This window comes from Sinocyclocheilus anshuiensis, unplaced genomic scaffold (assembly GCF_001515605.1).
Source record: "Sinocyclocheilus anshuiensis isolate Anshui unplaced genomic scaffold, SAMN03320099.WGS_v1.1 scaffold289, whole genome shotgun sequence".
Taxonomy (NCBI): domain Eukaryota; kingdom Metazoa; phylum Chordata; class Actinopteri; order Cypriniformes; family Cyprinidae; genus Sinocyclocheilus; species Sinocyclocheilus anshuiensis.
This window is the reverse complement of record NW_015539826.1, coordinates 154,232-176,479: the sequence shown is the minus strand read 5'-3', so window position 1 is coordinate 176,479 and position 22,248 is coordinate 154,232. Positions and strand designations below refer to the sequence as shown.

Below are 22,248 nucleotides of genomic sequence, written 5' to 3'. Positions count from 1 at the left end.
TCTCTCTTTTGTGTAACAGAGCTGTGTAGTGTCTGCTAGAAACCATCCGTTTCCCCATGGATCCAGCTGATTTGCTTCCCAGCCCACCTCAAAATAACTTCCTGCCCACGTACCACACTTCACCTGCCTGCACTTTTGTTTCAGGAACTGTGTATGTGCTGGCTGCAGGGCTGTTGTTTTTAATGATTATGAAACAAAAGAATTCTGAGACACCATACTGACACACTGATGAATGCTGAACTGTTACCTTGCTTTCATGATGTACTTCCTCTGGATCTATAAAAATTTATTATATATATATATGATTTCTGACATTATCACACAAGTTTATCGAGCAATCTGAGCCGGACTGGAATCAGAAACTAATAAAATGTTAATTTGTCTTGTTTTTAAGATATAATCAAGTAACTACTATAATCGAATCATGTCCAACCTCATTTGTTCTCCCACAGTGTGTTAAAATGAAGTGGCAGCCTATGTAAGTTTAAAAGACAGTGTCCTCCAGTGCCAACTTTACTACCAGTAAGTTATCTAAATAAATAAAGTGCATCGAAAGCATGACAAAAAAAAGCTTCCCAAGTCATGGTCACACATTATTATTTATTGCAATATTACGAAACAAATCACGTAGTAACGTGGTTGAAAGCATTTATCAATACTAGATTTCAACTTTTAGGTCATACTGTCAAGCCATTTATAAAAGTAATAGATATTTAAATGGTTACTTAATACAATCAACTTGATAGAAGCCAAAGTGAATGAATCAAAAGTCACTGCTGGTTATGCATTTGGACATCCAGTCCTGGAAAAATGTGAAACATCGACGAATGAACATCAACTCTTGGTCAATCCTCCAATTAATCTTGCGAACCATGACTTTGTCTTTTAGACAGTGTTCTCCGATCTTGCAAAATAACATAAAGAGAAGAAAGAAAAAAATCCAGTGTAAATCCATAGAAATCCACATACCTGAATATATCATACGGCCAACTTCCAAAACACATGAGAGAAATCACTTACCGAATTCTGAAGGAGAAATCTGATATTGTGCTGTAAGAGTCTAAGGGCAGTGCGTGGTTCAACAGCAGCGTCTTGATCGGTGATTTTTGCTGAAACTAATGTCTTCAGAAGCTCTTGAGCAATTAACTCTTTACAGCTGCACATCTGAAAGAAAACAGGCCCAGTCTTGCTCAAATATATGGCATCTCGACATACAAATTTCTCTTTTTTTTTGTTTCTCTGTAGGCCTGTTAAGGTACCCAAAACTCACCTCCCCGCTTTCAATATGCACATTCGGTATGTATAGCACATTCATGTTCTTTAAAAGATGCAGAAAATAATGATTATTTATAGTATAAATGCAGAAATAAGATGTCATGAATATGTTCATAAAGCATAGTACTTACAAATGTGAAGAGATGTGTATAATCCATGAGATCTCGAAGGTGATAAAGTGCCTCACGTATAGTGTCATCCCCATTACCCATCTGCTGCAATGCTACAAAGAAAAACAGCATATATAATATATAATGCATGCATGCATATACTGTATATGTGTGTGTGTGTGTGTGCCTGTTTTTCTATTCTGGTGGGGACTTAGACCTTAATACACACAGACTCATGGGGACTCGTGTCACGGTGGGGACCTAAATTGAGGTCCCCACAGTTAAACAAGCTAATAAATCACACAGAATGAAGTTTTTGAAAATCTAAAAATGCACAAAGTTTCCTGTAAGGGGTAGGTTTAGGTGTAGGGCAATAGAATATACGGTCTGTACAGTAGAAAAACCATTACGCCTATGGAGCGTCCCCACAAGGATAGCAAACCAGACATGTGTGTGTGTGTGTGTGTGTGTACTGGTTTATATATCCTGGTGGGGACTTAAACCTGACTACACACAGACTCATGGGGACTCGTGTCACGGTGGGGACCTAAATTGAGGTCCCCACGGTTAAACAAGCTAATAAATCACACAGAATGAAGTTTTTTGAAAATCTAAAAATGCAGAAAGTTTCCTGTGAGGGGTAGGTTTAGGTGTAGGGTTGGTGTAGGGCAATAGAATATACGGTCTGTACAGTAGAAAAACCATTACGCCTATGGAGAGTACCCACAAGGATAGCAAACCAGACATGTGTGTGTGTGTGTGTTTGAAATACTAAAATGAGTCTCTTATGCTCACCAAGGCTGCATTTATTTGATCAAGCAATACAGCAAAAACATAATATTATGTATTACTAGAATTTATGTTCAATTTAAAATGACTGTTTTCTAATGGCTGCTGAAAATTAAGCTTTGCCCTAAATAAATGCCATCAAATATATAGTGTCTCTTCTTTTTCATATTAAGTGCGATTTGATGATCTCCGTTTTCTATAAACCTGCAAGAAAACTGCAACCTACCTAGAACTAAACTGAACGTCCTTACAGTTATCAAACAGCAGCGAAACACCACCACCAAGTGGACGGATGTGGTATAACAACGACAATAAACGTTCAATTGAAGATATCTGCACTCCAGATAAATGTGAATATAAACAACAGGATATGCCAAAATCGCGGTGATTTTAAACGATATATTTGGATATAAAAAAAAATTATAAATTGTAGCAAATGAACGATATTTTTGTCGTTTTGACAAGCCACCGTGATTTAAAAATGTGACTCCACTGACCAACAAAGAACACGCGTCAAACTTTTCTCCGGCTCCACATTGTCAGGATTGAATTACAACACGTATATCCAGCTTTAAAGTACTTACAGACAAGAATCAGCATGAGAAGGAAGGTTGTGCTGATCTGAGCGATTGTGTGTGGAGGTTTGCAGGTCCACCTTGAGCCTCTGAAATCCTTGAAGAGTGAAACAGTCCGACCATTTCACACATGCTTAATGTTTTTCAGGGCCATATTTACAAACCTAACTTTGGTAGTTTTAATGTTTAATATACTGAACTAACAAGGCGGTTTCCTCAGGAAAGTTGCAGCTCATGACATACGCATTTTATATGTTTTCATAAGCTGAACTACTACTTAAGCAAATCCTGTTTCAATATGGGCAATAATATGAGTAATACTACAAAATACCCGATTTGATTATTCAGCTGTAGTACTTCAGTAAAATCAAGACACGTTAATTAAATTAAATCGCACTTGTGTGGTCACAGCTGGGGCTTCGGAGGAAATAAGTGAATATCGTTTCTTTTGCAATATTATGTAATTATAAATATAATTACTTGTATTTAATTTATTCGTTGTTAAATGGAAATGACCGCTATGCGTGTTGGGATTTGTAGTTTTAGGTGAGGGTGAGTTGAATGCGGATGCACGTCACTGCGTCGACGCGGGAAACACACGATTGAGTGCGTGCAGTCAATACAAACCGGAACTTCTGTTTACGTGGAGTTTACTGCTTTATTTATCCTGTGTGAGGTATTCTAATAAAACGCTATGCTATTCTATATCAATGTTAATGTTTTTACACCTTTGCTAGCACTGCAGCATTCTAGAACGACTGCATTATTATAGGAATGTATTATGAAACTGTATATGCCACTTGTCTAAGTAGTTATTTTGTACTATCTAACGTTAATTAAATTCACTGCACTTAATTGTATATAATTTCTAGGCTACACGTCGAAGCACTTGTCCAAAATGTCTAAGATTGAAAAGATGAGTATCCTGGGAGTAAGAAGTTTTGGAGTTGAGGATAAAGACAAACAAGTGATCACCTTCTTCAGCCCTCTGACGGTCCTTGTGGGACCTAATGGAGCTGGAAAAACGGTTTGTATATTGCTGGCAGTCATTATGATACTGAGGAAATGTAAAAAAAAATATATATATATATATATATTTCACATAAGCCATACGAAAAACTGATCATTGAATATTTAATATATATATATTCTTTGCAGACCATCATTGAGTGTCTCAAGTACATTACTTCAGGAGACTTTCCCCCAGGAAGCAAAGGAAACACATTTGTCCATGATCCCAAAGTAGGTGCTTGACGGGAGTAATGCAATAAACAAACTGCAAATGTGTCCACCAGTGATGAAGCTGGTCTCTCTCGCTCTCTCTCTCTCTCACACACGCACGCACACGCGCACGCACACACACATGATGCGCAAAACTCTGCATTTGAACAGTCAATAGCAAATACTTAAACTAATAACAAAACAGTCGCTGATTCAGAAGCACCAGATTGTCATAGCAAAGTCAGAATTACCTCCTCTCCTAGGTTCACGAAACGGTCGTCCATAAAATGCATAGCCGCTCTGTTCTAAGTAATCTTAAAGATTCCTAAATGCATCTACTTTCGGAAGACCAAATAAAGTGCTTTTGCTTTCGCCTAGAAACACACAGCGTCTCCCTGACATGGCTGCTTCAACACTAACTGCGGTTACTGAAACCACGCCTTCTTTCTTTGCGTGAACATTTGGGCGCATTATGCTAATATTGCCACATAGTGAGGTAGATATGTGGGGGCGTGTTAGAACGAGCCGTTTTAGGGGGGCGTGGCAGAGTCTTAACTTTGATAAAGAATATCTCTTTGGTTTTGAGACTTTAGTCTTTGCAACTTCAGGGATCTTATCTATGCACAATCAGCTTGTAACACTCCAAAGAGAAAGGAAAACTTGAAATCGCATCATATGACCCCTTTAAGGCCCGTTCCCACTATAACTATATTAGCATCCATGCCCATGCACAATAAAGATCTGCTTATTATAAACAGCCACAATGCTCAAGCTCTTTAAAGCAGGATTGATTCTGATTGGCAGTCAATGTTTTTTTTCAGCTGGAAAAAAAAAAAGAAAGCTATTAATAACGATACCATTCCTCTATGCCATTATCGTTATAGTTGTGGTGTGTACTCTGATATTCTTTTACTAGAGCAGTTTTGTATAACTTAGTTATTGTCCTTTGTGTGAACGGGCCTTTATTCAACTTTTGCAAACTTGCGAACATTGGACTGGCAGAGCTGGGCAGGGTGACACTCTGTTTTTATAGAGTGTTAATGCTAATGTTGGTCTGCTGTAGGATGCTCATGAGACAGATGTACGAGCACAGATCAGACTCCAGTTTAGAGACGTGAATGGCGATCCTGTGGCAGTCCAGAGGTCTATGCAAAGCACACAGAAGGGCAAGAAAACGGAGTTCAAAACTCTTGAGGGTGTCATTACAAGAGTCAAGTAGGTTGAACATGTGTCATACACTACTATTTGGGGTCCGTAAGATTGTTTAAATATTTTTAAATGGACTCTTATGCTCACAAAGTCTTCATTTATTTGATAAAAAAATACAGTCTACTGTGAGATGTTAATACATCTGTTTTCTATTTTAGTATATTTTAAAATATAATTTATTCCTGTGATGGCAAATCTGAATTTGCGGCAGCGATTACTTCAGTCTTCAGTGTCACATGAATGCCACTCAAGAAACATTTGTTATTTTTATCAATGATGAAAACAGTTGCGCTCCTTAATATTTTAGTGGAAACTGTGATACATATATATATATTTTTTTTCAGGATTCTTTAATGAATAAAAAAAGAAAAGAAAACAGAATTATTTGGAATATAAATATTTTGTAACATTAAAAATGTTTTACTGTTACTTTTGATCAATTTAATGTGTAATTTAATAAAAAAAAATCAAATTTTTACTCCCATTTGGCCTGTGTAATATGTACATTATGGTCCCTGTTTGAAGGACCACATTTGATCATTTGACATTAATATGTCTTGCCCTCTCTTGCTGTCAGGCATGGAGAGAAAGTGAGCCTGAGCTCTAAATGTGCTGAAATGGACCGTGAGATGATCTCAGCACTGGGCGTCTCCAAGGCTGTTATCAACCATGTCATCTTTTGCCACCAAGAGGAGTCCAACTGGCCTCTCAGTGAAGGAAAGGCCCTCAAGCAGAAGTTTGATGAGATTTTCTCAGCCACAAGGTACTTTATCTGGACAACAGATTTCTCACTGAAGCTTCATTTTTCAGTAATTTTTTATTTTTTTCCTTAGGTCCACAATTTGCATCATATTTTAGTTTTTAATTTTACATCCTCTGCTACCTTTGTTTTTGTAGCTTAGTTTTTTTTTTTACTGGGCGGGATTTTTATTTATTTATTAATTTTTTTTTTAAGTTATGAAGTATGTGTTCAGCAAGCCATTTTATCTCGAAATATCTAGGAAAATTGGTTCTTCTTGTAATATCTACACAATATACAGTATGTTTTGTAAATGCTCAACAATCATGCCAACAAAGCTTTGACTCTATAGGCCTACACCAGTTGGTGGCGATAAATGAGTGTTTATTTATGTGTTATTGGAGAGATACTAAATCTTTACTTAGCTGATTTGTTTAAAAAATAAAAAACACAAACACAGTGGACGTGAATGAAACGATTCATTCTTTGATTAATTTGTGAAATTGTGTAATTATGTCTTTGTAAATATATTGATGACCAGCCTAACTGAAATTAATTATATGTTAAAACCCTATTACACTAAATTAGTAGTTATTCAGTTACTTTTCTTGAACACTGGCTTGTCCTATGTTGTCTTTTACGCATGTTAAGGTAGCATCACAGATGAATGGCTGAAAATAACCAAAACCTTTGCTTGAAGGTACATAAAGGTATTGGAGACCCTGCGGGTGCTGAGGATGAAGCAGACCAGCACTGTCAAAACCTGCCAGATGGAGCTCAAGTACCTGAAACAGAACAAAGATAAAGCCCAAGAGATTAGAGAGCTGCTGTCCACTAAAGAAGCTCAGCTGTCTTCCTCTAAAGAGAGCGTCCAACGCATCGAGAGTCAGATTGACCCACTGGAGGTGAGACACAAAGAATTTGTGACACCAATTTTTAGGCTGACTCGAAAGTTAAATGCCATGGGATTTTTCCCCTTCTTTACAAATAGAGTTGCAAAGTGGTGGAATATTCCAGAATTTTTGGAAACCGTACAGGATTTTTTGTAAACACTCTAAAAACATTTGGAAATTGTTGGAAAGTTTCCAGAAATTTGCAACCCTATTTACAAATGAAAGGTCAGTGAGAGCTCATTTAATTAATTAATTTATTTATTTAATATAATTATTATTTATTTGAAACTTTGGAGCCAAACAGAACATGACTTTATGTTCATGAACATGACAGAACATTAGGAAACAATTGAGTTAAAAGCAATAGATAGTTGAGCCATGTTCAGAGCTGTTGTGAAATGGTCAAAATGCATATCTGTGACTGCACGTCAGTTGAATTTTAGCCCATAGACTTATGCAGTTATGTTATGTATACTCAACAAAAACACCTTCTCCATATTTTCAGAATCGACTGTATGACATAGACTGCAGCCTCAGCAAAGTGATGAAGTTGGATAATGACATCAAAGCTCTGGACAGTAGGAAGAAACAGATGGAGGATGATAACCGGGAACTAGAGGAAAAGATGGAGCAGGTAACCAAAGTTTATTAAAAAACAAAAACAAAAAAATCAGTTGTGAAAGTTTCGCTACTATCAGTATTAGTCATAAATGCCAGATAATGATCGTATGAAAGCAGAGGAAGTGTTTTGCATAGAAAACATGTACAGGATGTTCAGTAATGGATGCTTTTTGGTATACTTCTGACACTTTTCATTTGATGTTGAAACAAGGGATTTGCTTTTGTATGCTTATCTTCCAATTCAAGTTAAGTCAGAGTCATGTCTCGATGTAATTTCACCCCCCCCTCCCCAAAGATTTCTTCAATTTTTTAAAATTGTACTAAAGAAGAGCGACAGTTATCTATTATTCGATCATTAGGTTAAACTAAAACCATGTTTACTAAAAATTTCACCTAACGGGAGCGTGTATATCTAGAAAAACAAGAGGCCTAAGACAAAGCCTTGTTCCACACCATTTGTTCATTCATTGAGGAACGCTGATTCTGTATTGTGCTGTTTTAGGTGTTTCAGGGCTCAGATGATCAGCTGCAGGACATGTATCAGAACCACCAGAGGACTGTGAAGGAGAAGGAACGTAGACTTACGGAGTGCCAGCGTGAGCTTGAACGGGCTGGCCGAGAGTGCCAGAGGATGAACCGCATCAAATCTGACCTGCTAGTTGAGCAAGGTGGTCAGATTTCCATTTATGTATCAGTGATTGTGTGACATCAGTTTCCTAAATACCCACGAATGTGGATTGTAGTGGATTGTAGTATTTAAAAGAGTCACTAGAAGAAAAATTATGTCCTTTTAGTTTATAACACAGCCTGGCAAAACCATGATTTTTTTTGGTAGGTTCATGTATGAGTACACTAGGGTTGCTACTAACAAATATTGATCTGTTCATTACTCCTTTGATTAAATGGCAAAAAAGTTTTTAAACACACAAGCACTTGAATATGGCAAATCTTTTATTTAAGAACAACCAAAGTGAATTTGCTCATATGGCCTTTTAGCAGCACATACAAAGTTTATTATTTTTCAGAGCTGTTTATCATACATTTTTTTGTTCGTTTGAAGGCCGTCTGCAGTTGGAGGCAGATAGGCACACACAAAACATTAAAAAGAGGGACACCCAGGTCAAGAGTTTAGCATCTTCCCTGGAGTTGGAGGGTTATGACCGGACCCCTCTTAACGAGCGACAGCTCCAGAGCTTCCACAGACAAGTCAAAGAGAGACTGGACCAGGACTCAGAGGCACTCAACCGAACTATGGTATGGTTTGAGTAAAACTTTATAATAACTCTAACTATATTATATTATATATATAATTGTGTTTGTTTATTTATTTAAGAGAAAGTTAACTTGGAAAAGACTTAAATCAGATAGTCATGAAACTTTTTATTCATCAGTTATAAGTTCAGTATTAGTATTTTATCATGTTGTCATTTTTTTGTAAGAATTTCTTAATTTGTTTTCAGCATGATATGCAGGAGAAAGAGGCACAGAAGCAGCAAAGCATTGATGATCTCCGAGATAAGAAGACAGGTCTAGAGAGAACCACTGAGCTGAAAAGAGACATACAGGCCAAGAAACAACAGGAACTGAAAAACATCAAGTCTGACCTCCAAAGACTGGAGGGCTCCTCAAGCAGACTACAAGAGCTGGACACTGAACTTCAGAAAGCGGTTAGGCCTGCACTACTGCACTAGACCACGCATGACTTGCTTTGAGCATGCAGATGTATTTGTATCAATGTTCTGTTGGTTTCCTCAACTGATTCCTTAACTAAAATGGCTAAATTTCAAAATAAATCGGTAAAGAGAAAAACAAATAGAAATGTCTGACTAATCTGCATCTAACAAAACTAACATCAGTGGTGGCATCTGTATTGCTTGTAGATATGTCTCTTAACTTGTGTGTGTGTGTGTGTGTGTGTGTATGTTCATAGGAGCGTGAGCTTGATAATGCCGTGCAGGCCTGTACGGTGGACAGTCTAAAGGCAGAGGTAATTGAACTACAGAAGGAGAAAACTAAACTGGATCAGGCCCAGCGCAGGCTAGACCAGGAGATGGAATTGCTCAACACACACACCGCGGCACGCACACAGATGGACATGCTCAAGAAGACCAAGGTGAGCTCACACGCCATCACTCTTTTGTCCCAATCCCCACTTTTATGCCAAAAACAAATACAACAAACATAAACAAAATAAACGTCTTTGGACAATAGCACATCTGAACAGCAAGACCTGAACAGAAACCATCCAGGATACAGCTAATAATCTCCAGATCATGGTGGCCCAGTAGTGCACAACACAACAAAATGTAAACAACGCAACAAAATCTCCACAACACAATGAAATTGGTGCAACACCATGGAAACAAGCTTATTTATAACTATTTATTTATAAGAATAAATAGTATTGAACTACTTTTTACACGTATTGCAAAGAAAATACTGCTACTTTTACATAGTGTAAACAGAATCTATCGCTATTTTCACTTAGTGTAAACAGCAGATCGCTAAGAAAATACTTCTGTTGTCAATTAGTGTAAATAGCATCTATTGCTAAGAAAATATGCTACTTTCACTTAGTGCAAATAGCCGCTGCCTTTCTGTAAAGGTGCGCAAAATCAACATGCAAGCTTTATACTAGTGGTAATGGACTAACAAAACCCTCTTAACTCGCACATATTATTACCGTTGTATTCATTTCATAGCGCTGTTTCTCACAGCCACGTAAACGATGATTTCAAGTTAAAATTTGGGCTTCATACTAGAGTTAATTGTCTAACAATATTACTCATTTTAAACAGCTTTTACTGCACCAGGCTTTTTAAATTTGCATAGCTATATAAATGACTTGGCTAATGGTTTAAAAAAAAAATTGTTTCATTAGACCATTACCTGTGGTATAAAGTCCTTAGCTTTAACATATCCTCTATATTTGTTTGATTCGATTTTCGTTGTTTTGTGCACTACTGGGTCACCATACCAGATACCATGCCACGCAATCATTAATAGTAATAGATGTGTATTAGTACGTCAGCACATTGCTTGCAGTATATAACTGTAACACCTAGATGTCAGTACATGTCTTTATATCAGTGGTGGCCAACGTCGGTCCTGCAGAGTTTTGCTCCAACCTTGATAAAAACTTACCTGCTTGTCACTTTCTAGTAACACTTAGGCCTTGATTTGCTGGTTCAGGTGTGTTTGATTAGGGTTGGAGCGAAACTCTGCAGGACTGTGGCTCTCCAGGACCGACATTGGCCACCCCTGCTTTATATGATTTGCTTGAGCCATCAAAATGATTTATTTTGATACAATATTTTTTATATAATTTATAAATTGATTATATAATTTCATTGATTTCTTTCAAATCATTATTTTTTGCTTTTCTGTAGATTGTGCACGTTATGAAATAATTCCTTCAGAAAATGTTTATACTAGTGTTTATAATATAAAGCAAGTGTTTTTCAGTCCTATTTTGTTCATAATTTTTAAATATATATATATATATATTTTGTTCAGGATGGAATACCTCAATACTACTACAAATTCATCAATATGTATACTTTACTCAGTATACAGATATTCTATATACTGTATAAGGAATACCCAAATTATCTACTACTATTGTCAGATGTTCAGAATTCAGTCAGAACACACTGTGACAACAGTCTAGCATGCCACTATTTGAAATGTTTATTGAAAAATACTAGGCATATGCTTATATATAGTAGTTTTATTATCAGTGCTTATGCCAGACAGGGGTTGGGAAAGTGACAATTTTATGCAACAAGAAAATAAATCGTTTATCTCTGCTTCGGATTCCAGATGGAAAAAGAGGAGCAAGTGAGGAAGATCAAGTCGAGACATAATGACGAGCTGGTGTCTCTGCTGGGACACTTCCCAAGCAAGAAAGAGCTACAAGACTGGATCTACTCCAAAACCAAAGAGATCAACTCCACCAGAGAACGGCTTAGCAAAATAAAGTCTGTCACACTTTTCAGCAATTTGTTTTTCTACAAACATTTGTATAATAGGTGTTTATTAGAATAAGCTAGAGCATGCCATAAACACTGATCTTTATTGTAAGGATGAAATATATTTTGTGCCGGTAACAGAATCTAAATGTCTACGTGATAAGCAACACATGCACATGCACTGACCTTGATATAACAGAAAATACTGACATTTGCAGAACCACCCACATACTTAATAAATATCTTCAAGACATACGCAGTTTTGATTCCGGATTCCTGAGGAATAGGTCATCTTCAAGGCAGTGGAACACGCAATGTAGTATTCAAATGGGGCCGTTTAGCTTACACAGACTGGCAGAATAGGGCTGTCTAGACAAACATCACTAATTCATATTAAAGAGTTGCACTTGTAGTAGTGTACATGAAAAAAATCAGTAAAACACGTATTTATATGTAAAATAATGTACAATTTTCCAAATGCTTTACTTCCAAAATAAAAACAATAAATTAGATTTTTCTCCAGCTTACAGTAACTTTAACAGTGGTGAATTAATTCACAATAATATTAAAACATCTTTTTTAGGATTTAAACATGTTGCCCTGTTATTGTAATGCACTGTGTTTCAGGCTTGAAAAGTATGAAAAATGAAATGTAAACTAGCACTGCTAGACAACTTGAGCAAAAATGTTTGTTTTTGTTTTATAGTAAGGAGCTTGCATCTGGTGAACAGAAGAAGACTCACTTTACTGCAGAAATCAAACACAAGGAAGAGCAGCTGGCCAGTTATGAAGAGAGACTTTTTAATGTGTGTGGCAGTCAGGACTTTGAATCAGACTTGAACAAACTGAAGGATGAGTTGGAGAAGTGTTCCAAACAGAGAGGTACAGAAGTGTGCTCAGCTCTTACATAACATTTTAGACCCACACCAAATATGCATGTACATTGTATGTGCTAATTTTGGAGGAAAATCTTCAGAATGACGCAGAATTTATATACGTTTCAGACCAAAGTATACACAAACCCACAAGGGCCAGTGAATGATGGCCTTTGAAATTTGCTTAAGTTTGTGGATTTTGCAGATGAAGATTCCGTGTGGGCCTGCTTTATTTTAAATGAGTATTTATTGCCAAACAGGATTAATATTACTCATTGTATAGCAATAACTGTAGCAATGAGGTAGCAAGCTGGGGACTCTAATGTGGTAGGTGTTAATGTTACCCACACAGCTGAGATTAAGTCGTTTGTAGCGGTTGCATTACCCTGTATGTGTGCTAGTTCAGAACATCTACAGTTTTTTCAGATGTCTGTTCTTAATGTGATTCTCAGTGTCTTATTCTCTTCTCTGGACTGGATGTTTTTCTGAGCAGCCATGCTGGCGGGGGCGACAGCCGTGTACAGTCAGTTCATCAGTCAGCTGACGGAGGAGGGCGAGCCCTGCTGTCCTGTATGTCAGCGTGTGTTCCCGTCAGAGGCAGAGCTCCAGGATGTCATTAATGACATGCAGTCCAAGCTGCGGCTCGTCCCGGACAAACTAAAGAACACTGAGCATGACCTGAAGAGGAAGGAGCGTAGGCGTGATGAAATGATCGCACTGAAGCCAATCAGGCAATAATTAATGTCTTTCTGTCCATTCTTTCATCTCTTCATCTGTCATCCATTCATCCATCCTTCCATCTTTTACGTTACCTTTGTATCCATCTATCCTTCACCTATTTATCACTTCATCCATCCATACATTCATCCATCCTACTCCTTTTTGTCCATCCACCTATTAAGCCCTTCATCCAGCCATCTGTCCGTCCACCTATTTACTCCTTCAACTTTCCATCTGTCCATCCATCCCTTCACCCATTTACCCCTTCATCCATCCATCCGTTCACCTACTTACCCCTCATCCATCCACTCATCCATTCATCCTACATCCATCCATCCACCTATTTACTTCTTCATCCATCCATCATCCATTCAATAATTTACCACGTCATCCATCCATCCATCCATTTATCCGTCCGTCCACCCATCCATCCATTCATCTATTTACCTCTTGATCCATCCACCCACTCATCCATCCATTCAATTATTTACCCCTTCATCCGTCCATTCATCCATTCACCTAATTACCCCTTAATGCATTCGTCCATCCATCCATCTTTTTACCCCTACATTCACCGTCTACCTGTTTACCCCTTTGTTTATCCATCCATTTACCTATTTAACCCTTTATCCATCCATTCATCTGTTCACCTTTTTATCCATCCACCCTTCCCTTCAACTATTTATCTGTTTACTCCTCATCCATCCATCCATTCATCTATTTGTCGTGTTATCCATTATCATCCATCCATCTGTTCTCCATCCATTCACCTATTTATCCTTTCATCCATCCATCTACCTTTTTACCTTTTCATCCATTCATCAGATTCATATTAAGACAGCTTAAGATATTGATGAATCATTTTCTAATATGTCCATCTCCTGTACTGACAGGCAGTCTATAACGGAGCTCCAAGAGAAAGAGCTGCCAGAGCTCAGAAATAAACTCCAGCGTGTGAATCGAGACATTGAGAAGCTGAAAGGCGACACTGAGGAGCAGGAGACACTGCTCTGCACACTGATGTCTGAGGAAGAAACAGCCAAGGCCTGTCTGCAGGACATATCACTCATGGATCGCTATCAGGTCTGAGCTCATTTCCAGTCAGTCCAAACACCGAAAATACAATCCAGTCAAATACAGCACATCAGTACAATCACAACATATACTTTAAAGATTTATTTATCACCTAGAACACACAGAATAATGCAGTATAGTGATTCTTGTTAAATATACACAGCACTGCAAGTTTATAATTTTTCTTAATGTCAAGACTTCTTAAATCATACAGTAGCTTAATGAAGAATTTATTTTTAGGAATCTTTAAAATATTGTGTGCTAAATAGATAGTTCACGTAAACGGCTGTTGAAATGGTAATCTCACTTGAAATAGAGTAGAGACTTATACCTGGAAACAGTATTCAATACATCACAACTTAACAAGCAGTATTTTTATCCACCTGTGCGTATTCCGAATGTTTCCTGTTATGTGTAGCTTGACCTGAAGGATGTAGAGAGGAAGATCGCTCAACATGCAGCCAAGCTGCAGGGAGTTGACCTCAGCCGTACCATGCAGCAGGTCAGCCAGGAGAAACAAGAGACCCAACACCACCTGGACACCAGTAAGTTCAGCAGTTTATGTAGAATAAAAACTTCTGTGAATCTCATGTGAATGTACACTACCGTTCAAAAGTTTAGGGTCTATACGATTTTTTTTTTTTAATGCTCTTATGCTCACCAAGGCTGCATTTATTTGATCAAAAATACAGCAAAACCAGTAATATTATGAAATATTATTACAATTAAAATAAATGTTTTCTATTTTAATTTAAAGTGTAATTTATTCCTGTGATAGCGGAGCTGAATTTTCAGCAGCCATTTAAAGCCACAATATAGATTTTGTTGACTTGTGTACTTAGATAATCCCAAATGTTTCCAAGAATGTTTAAATCCAGAGAAATAAGCAATTTTAACTAGTGTAACGGACCGTGTCATTGCGTCGCCTGCCAATGATGTCATACCTGCGTTACCCTCGTTTTCCGGTTTTATTTTGTAGAAACCATGGAAACACCAAAGATGCTCTAATATGTTACGTGTTTTATTAGACAGGTGAGCAACTGTTTGGATACATGTATAGACAGAAAACTAATCTCTGTTATATAGCTCAACACTGTATAGTCTTATTGTTTGAATCTCGTTTTCTTGATTTACTGCGAGCACCATGTTTTTACCATGCCTCAGAGGAAACACTATTTTGACAAGTGGCTCACATAGCATAATCAGCTGCAGTTTCATTTGTACTAACAGTAATAATGCATAATACAATATATTTTAAAATCAATTGCATGTCATTTAGCAATGCAAGCCATCCAGCATTTATTAATATGATATTCTAATATCGATGCCTAATAGCTTACTACAGTGTTCAACAATTGTCTCATAGCAGCCGCCGAGCGAACGCACAGAGTAGCATTATAATAGAACTGTCAACACACTCAAATGTATCTAGCATGAATAAAACAGTGCTGCTTTACCCCACATACACATGACTGGAATGAGTGAAAGGGGCTTTCACTTCCACGACTTTCAGCCCCACCCTGCTTCATACTACAGTAACATTAATAAATCTTTAATACATTAGCTTATTGATGAACATGATTTCTGCCCGAGTCCCGATTGCATCAGCTGTGGGAATGAAGACATCAACTCTCATGATTCCACACTCAATCACAGCATCATCAAACTACGCCTTTGTTTCTTTGATCGTTTTGAGTACGCGCCCTCTAGCAGCGAAAATTGCATACTGTGCCTTTAAAAAACGTAATCTTTTGTAACCTTATAAATGTCTTTACTGTCACTTTTGATCAATTTAATGCACATTTTAATTTATTTAAAAAAAATCTTATTGACCCCAAATATTTGAACAGTCCTGTACAATGTTTTAAACATTTGTCACATTGTTATTTGCTGTTTATATTAATATATTCTGTTTATATTAATATATAAGGGAAATTGTTCTTAGGCACCATATCTTATACTGTAAATGGCAACTTTTGCCAAGTTTTTAAACTTTTTAAAAATATTTTTAATCAGCTTTGCCTTCACTACTTTATTTTTTAAATAGTTATTTGCTGTTGTGATCAAATGATAGGCCCTCAGTTCATAAGCGTCATAAAAACTGCATGCATTATTAATATAAATATGTATTTGTAAAATGCTATTGAAAATAATTTTAGATATAGCATGTCACACCACAGGACTTCCCAAAGTGTTTCATGTCACATACCCAGATACTGGTAAAATCAGTTCTAAAGCCAATATGACCCTGTTTATTATGGTGTTTTCATGTGATAATCCTTCTGTGTAGCCTGCAGTAAGATCGAGCTGAAGAGGAAACTGATCCAGGACCAACAGGATCAGATCCAGGCCTTGAGGAGCAGTGTAAATGAGATTCGTGGAGAAAAGCTCCAGATCTCCAGCAATATGCAGAAACGTCAACAGTTGGAGGAGCAGTGTGTGGAGTTCTCCACTGAGATCCAAACACTCCACAGAGACATTCAAGTGAGGAGCGCACACTCCACTTTAATGTGCCTTTTTATTCATAAAGAGAAAAGTTTAATTTCATAGGTTCACTCAACACTGCATCAGTAGCAGACATGAACACCCTCCAGTTGTGACGATTTTGAGAGGGTAGTCAGTCTTTCATGTTTGTCAGTCTGAGAAGTCTGTTTTCACAGGATGATAAACCAGCAGTTACCTGGTTGTATTGCATTGCGGTATACTGTTGCCACAGTGTAAGCTACTGATGCAGCATTGAGTAACCTATTATGTATGTAACCTTGGTTCCCTGAGTATCAAGGACAAGGTGATGCGTAGCTTGCCATTCTCCTCAGTTCTGCTGATGGCTTCCTTCGTAGAGAAATCTGAGGAGTGATGGTGCGCACTAGTGGTGTAACGATATACCAATGCCATGGTTCGGTTCATATCACGGTTTTGGAGCCACGGTTCAGTTCGGTTCTGTTCTGTTTGCTGTGTGGGTAGGGTTCATGGCATGGCACCAGCAATGCTAAAGAACACTAGATTCACTTTTAACTTAATAATAATAATTGCTCTCTGTTAGTTCATGTTAATTAATTCATTAACAAATGAGACTTTAAAAAATGTTGCTTTGTAAAGTGTTACCAAAAAATATATTACCTTAAAAAAAAACAAATTAAATAATGCAAACAAGTCACTGGACAACTTTACTTAGGCTACATATAAAACATGCCTGTGCCATGGATAAATAAAATGGATTTTAATCAAATATGTAATAACTCAATCTGACACTCGAGAGTCGCAAGCTGTTTGAGAGGCGACTTTGACTGAAAGCGCATTGAAGACCGCCTCTCAGACAGTACAGTATGCTTTTACAGTAGTGTCTTCATTATAATTCTTTGTAGCCTATATGACAGATTTGTTCTGCACGTTACCTTTAATGGTACCTTCCTTTTCAAAGTGATTCAAGCAATTCAAAACCATCATGGCCGTGCGCGTTTTAAAGGGTTAGTTCACCCCAAAATGAAAATTCTGTCATTAATTACTCACCCTCATGTCGTTCCAAACCCGTAAGACCTTCGTTCATCTTCGGAACACAATTTAAGATATTTTTGATGAAATGTGAGAGCTCTCGGACCCTGCATAGACAGCAACGCAACTGTAATGTTCCCAGGTCCAGAAACGTAGTAAGAACATCGGTAAAACAGTCCATGTGACATCAGTGGCTCAACTTCAGTTTTGCAAAGCTACGAGAATACTTTTTGAGCGCAAAGAAAACAAAAAATAACAATTTATTTAACAATTATTCTCCCCCGAGTTCGTCTTCCGCCATTTTGGAGAGTACCCAAGAGTGTAATCTGCGTAATCAGCGTTGTTTACGTTCGGGGGAGAAAGCGCGCGCATGAACGTAATCTGCGTAATCAGCGTTGTTTACGTTCGGGGGAGAAAGCGCGCGCATGAACGTAATCTGCGTAATCAGCGTTGTTTACGTTCGGGGGAGAAAGCGCGCGCATGAACGTAATCTGCGTAATCAACGTTGTTTACGCTTAGGGGAAAGTGTGCGTATGTGTTGTGATACTGTCCAAAATGGCGGAAGACGAACTCGGGGGGAGAAGAATTGTTCAATAAATTGTTATTTTTTGTTTTCTTGGCGCTCAAAAAGTATTCTCGTAGCTTCGCAAAACTGAAGTTGAGCTACTGATGTCACATGGACTGTTTTACTGATGTCCTTACTACGTTTCTGGACCTGGGAACATTACAGTTGCGTTGCTGTCTATGCAGGGTCTGAGAGCTCTCACATTTTATCAAAAATATCTTAATTTGTGTTTTGAAGATGAACGAAGGTCTTACGGGTTTGGAACGACATGAGGGTGAGTAATTAATGACAGAATTTTCATTTTGAGAGGAACTGACCCTTTAAGTGTCTTAGCAGGGGACCGGGTAAGCCAAGGGAGTATTGCTGTATGCCATGAGAGTACAGTGGTTTTTCAGTTCGGTTTGAATATCGTTACACCCCTAGTGTGCACATGTCCTTTTGAGGCACAAGCCCCATTGACACAATAATCCTGGTAATTTACCCTAGAATAACCAGAATCATACAAAAATGTGCTGTTCACACATGCATCAACGCTTCGCCTTTTTACTGGTAAGACACCATTCACATCAGTACCACCCTGGAGAGTGTAAGTTGGGTACTGACATAAAATCTGATTTTCTACTCTGGGAACCAGGGTTACATACATAACCGAGTCTTTATTGAACAGCTTGAGTGTTGATCAGTAGTTTCTTAGAAGCGAGTTGGTTCAGTAACCTATAAATGCACTAAAACTATACACTGCTTATTTTGTACAAAGTAAAACCTCAATTCACAAAGTTAATGAAAATTGTCATATACACTACTATTCACACGTTTTTGGTCAGCAAGATTTATTTATTTATTTTTTAGAAAATTATACTTTATTCAGCAAGAATGCATTAAACTGATCCAAAAGAGAGAGTAAAGACTTTTACATTGTTATAAAAAATTTCATTTAAAATTATTTTATTTTGAAACTTTCTATTTATTGTTTCTTGAGATCAGCATATTATAATGAAGGATTATATATATTTATTTATTTATTTATTTATTTATTTAATTTTTTATAGAAAAGTTATTCAGAAACTACTGAATAATAGTTAACCAGATGCTTTTATACAAAGTGATTTACATTTGAGAAACATAGAAAGCAACTTTTTCATGCAGGCACGAACAATACTCACAGTACTTATCAACACTTGAATGTGGGTAAGTTTCATGTAAAAAGCAACATTTTGAACAAACGCTGAGAAATCGATTCGCAATTTTGTAAAAGACTATGTCTGGATCAGACTCAGAATGATGATCAAAACATAGGTGGAATAGATCGCTTCCATCAACACATCCAAATCTTGCACGGTTCTATACCGCTTCCTGGATCATCATTTCATTCAGTAATGCTAGGCAGTTTTGATTTTTATGCTGTTTAATGCTTGATGATCATGTTATTTTTAGGGCTGTCGTGATTCGTTGATTTTATTAGACTATTCGATTTTTAGCACTAAAACTATACACTGCTTATTTTGTACAAAGTAAAACCTCAATTCACAAAGTTAATGAAAATTGTCATATACACTACTATTCACACGTTTTTGGTCAGCAAGATTTATTTATTTATTTTTTAGAAAATTATACTTTATTCAGCAAGAATGCATTAAACTGATCCAAAAGAGAGAGTAAAGACTTTTACATTGTTATAAAAAATTTCATTTAAAATTATTTTATTTTGAAACTTTCTATTTATTGTTTCTTGAGATCAGCATATTATAATGAAGGATCATGTGACACTGAAGACTGGAGTAATGATGCTGAAATTTAAGTTTTTTTTCCATCACAGGAATAAATTCCAGTTTTAAATATTTTACCATATGAACAGTTTGCACAATTGCAATAAAATTTCACAACAGCTGTATTTTCTTGACCAAATAAATGGAGCATAAAAAAAGAGAGCATAAAAAATTATTTCTAAAACAAAATAAAACTTACAGACCCAAGACATTTGAACGGTAGTGTAATCATATTGTTTCTGTTGTTTTGTCGCAATTTGTTTGTTTGTTAGGATGCAAAGGAGCAGGTGTCTCCTCTAGCTGCCACTCTGGAGAAGCTCCAGCAGGAGAAACAGGACCTTGCTGCGCGCAGGAGGCAGAAACAGGAGGAAGGACAGGAAAAGGTCCGACTTATGTTTTCTGTTTTACCACAATGTACTAAATGAAAGGTTGTGGACATTTACTTCAAATCAAGATGATGTCATTACTTATCATCAGAGTTGTCTAAAGCTTTATACCTTTTTTTAGATCAATGCAATCAAGGAAAAAGTTAAAAACGTGACCCTCCTTGAAAGAGAGATTACCAAGTACATAGAAGACGGCAAAGACAGCTACAAAGAGGTACAACTAAATTATGTGTATTTTTTTAGCTGTCATTTCCTGTATGCAAGTCCCCCCCCCATTTATTTTCATGTATGTTCTTTTTTACTTTTTGACTTCTTTAGCAAAAAGAAACTGAGCTACAAGAGGTAGACAAACAACTACATGAGGCTGAAAAACAGCGAGAGAAGATCAATAAAGACATGGGCAACATTCGACAGGATATTGACACTCAGAAGGTGCCAAGCAAAGCTTCCTGTGTTTTTGCTTTTGTTTGCTTTTGTGAGCATTTTGAACACTTGTAACATCAGAATTCTGAAAATCTTCTGACTTGGATGCGGTTGTTGGCTGCTATTTTGAAATGATACAATTACAGCTGATTAATCATCTGAGACCACTTGTCTGAAATGCATATTTTATCGCAATATGTGTACATTTTATTCCTAAAATGAAGCATATGGTTTTCTATTTTGTTTGTGGTTATATGATTGTTATATGATGGTTTTTAACAGGTTCAAGAGCGCTGGCTACAGGACAACTTGACCTTACGGAAGCGCGTGGAGGAGCTGAAAGAGGTGTCCAGGAAACATGAAGACTTACTTAAAGAGATGGGCAACATGCAAGTTCTGCAGCTGCGCAAGTATGAGATCACTTAAAATCACTACCAAGTACAAGTTAGGAAGTCCTGACAATGTTTGACCTTTTAGAAGCTCAGCTTAATGTGCCAAGTATGCTCTTTAGTTACCATAACTCTAAATGAATCCATCTCCTAATTACTTTAATGTTAACTACTTTGCTTAGACCTTTTGTAAGTGTGAGAGTGAACATCAAATTAATGTGCATCTTAAAAAGTATGTCTTCTGTTGTCAAGTGAGCGGCGAGAAGTGGAGCGAAAGTTGGAGGACCTGAAAAAGAACCGCAGTGTGGCTCTCGGTCGTCAGAAAGGCTACGAGGACGAGATCCTTCGTTTTCGGAAAGAGCTCAGTGAGGACCAATATTGCCGGGCCGAGGATCTCTACAGAGACAAAATGATTGTGATGAGAACAACAGAGTTGGCCAATAAGGACCTGGACATCTACTATAAAGCCCTAGACCAGTAAGTTGGTTTTGTTATCAAGGGTTTTCTGAAAGGTAGTTTCAGGTAGCGGTTTGTCAGAGTGTGTAGGTTTGGTTTTGATGTGGTTCAGCAGACAGTAAACGGCAATCAGCAACAGGCCATGTGCACTTTTATCTAGACGAAAGGAAGTCTGACTCAGACTTTTTAGCCCTAATGATGCATTTGAATTATCACTAACTGGTGGGCTTCATCAGGGACTCCCCAAATGCATGATAAATTACTTACCATTGCAACTGTTGCAACCACAGCAACAGTCATCTTGCCATCTTTAGGTGTTGACAGATTAGTCTGTTTTCCAAGGCTGCATGATATATTAAACCCATTTAAAAATCATAATTAATAGGGGTAACGATATGCTCAGGTCATGATACGGTACGTATCTCGATACTGGGTTCACGATACGATACGTATCACGATATTTTGAACAAAATTTAAAAAATGAAACTGAAATTCAAATAACAGATTTATTTCAAAAACATTAACACATTTCAATAACTTTCTTTGTTGTACATACAAGATCACATTTCAAGGTTTAATAAAAACCTTCTGTACTCAAATTAACAACTGAATAGGTCTGTCTGTCACTGAAAAAAATTATGATAAATTTAACATGAACTTAGAATTAAGAAGCCTAAGACAGAACTTCTTAAAGCAGTA

General features: G+C 37.2%; 1 protein-coding gene across 1 annotated transcript in view; it reads left to right on the top strand.

The window, feature by feature from the left end:
* Positions 1-3,322: 3,322 nt before the first annotated feature.
* rad50 (RAD50 homolog, double strand break repair protein) overlaps positions 3,323-22,248 on the top strand; it is a 30,497-nt gene continuing 11,571 nt past the window's right edge. The window contains exons 1-22 of the mRNA XM_016480429.1: positions 3,323-3,425; positions 3,622-3,776; positions 3,908-3,991; positions 5,034-5,185; positions 5,757-5,942; positions 6,619-6,823; positions 7,317-7,445; positions 7,935-8,100; positions 8,493-8,686; positions 8,893-9,099; positions 9,363-9,545; positions 11,255-11,412; positions 12,110-12,285; positions 12,772-13,009; positions 13,892-14,081; positions 14,491-14,617; positions 16,363-16,556; positions 20,168-20,278; positions 20,403-20,495; positions 20,600-20,713; positions 20,987-21,114; positions 21,346-21,570. Coding sequence (XP_016335915.1) covers positions 3,648-3,776; positions 3,908-3,991; positions 5,034-5,185; positions 5,757-5,942; positions 6,619-6,823; positions 7,317-7,445; positions 7,935-8,100; positions 8,493-8,686; positions 8,893-9,099; positions 9,363-9,545; positions 11,255-11,412; positions 12,110-12,285; positions 12,772-13,009; positions 13,892-14,081; positions 14,491-14,617; positions 16,363-16,556; positions 20,168-20,278; positions 20,403-20,495; positions 20,600-20,713; positions 20,987-21,114; positions 21,346-21,570 — 3,389 coding nt within the window. The 5' untranslated portion in view covers positions 3,323-3,425; positions 3,622-3,647. The remainder of the gene's footprint in view (positions 3,426-3,621; positions 3,777-3,907; positions 3,992-5,033; positions 5,186-5,756; positions 5,943-6,618; positions 6,824-7,316; positions 7,446-7,934; positions 8,101-8,492; positions 8,687-8,892; positions 9,100-9,362; positions 9,546-11,254; positions 11,413-12,109; positions 12,286-12,771; positions 13,010-13,891; positions 14,082-14,490; positions 14,618-16,362; positions 16,557-20,167; positions 20,279-20,402; positions 20,496-20,599; positions 20,714-20,986; positions 21,115-21,345; positions 21,571-22,248) is intronic.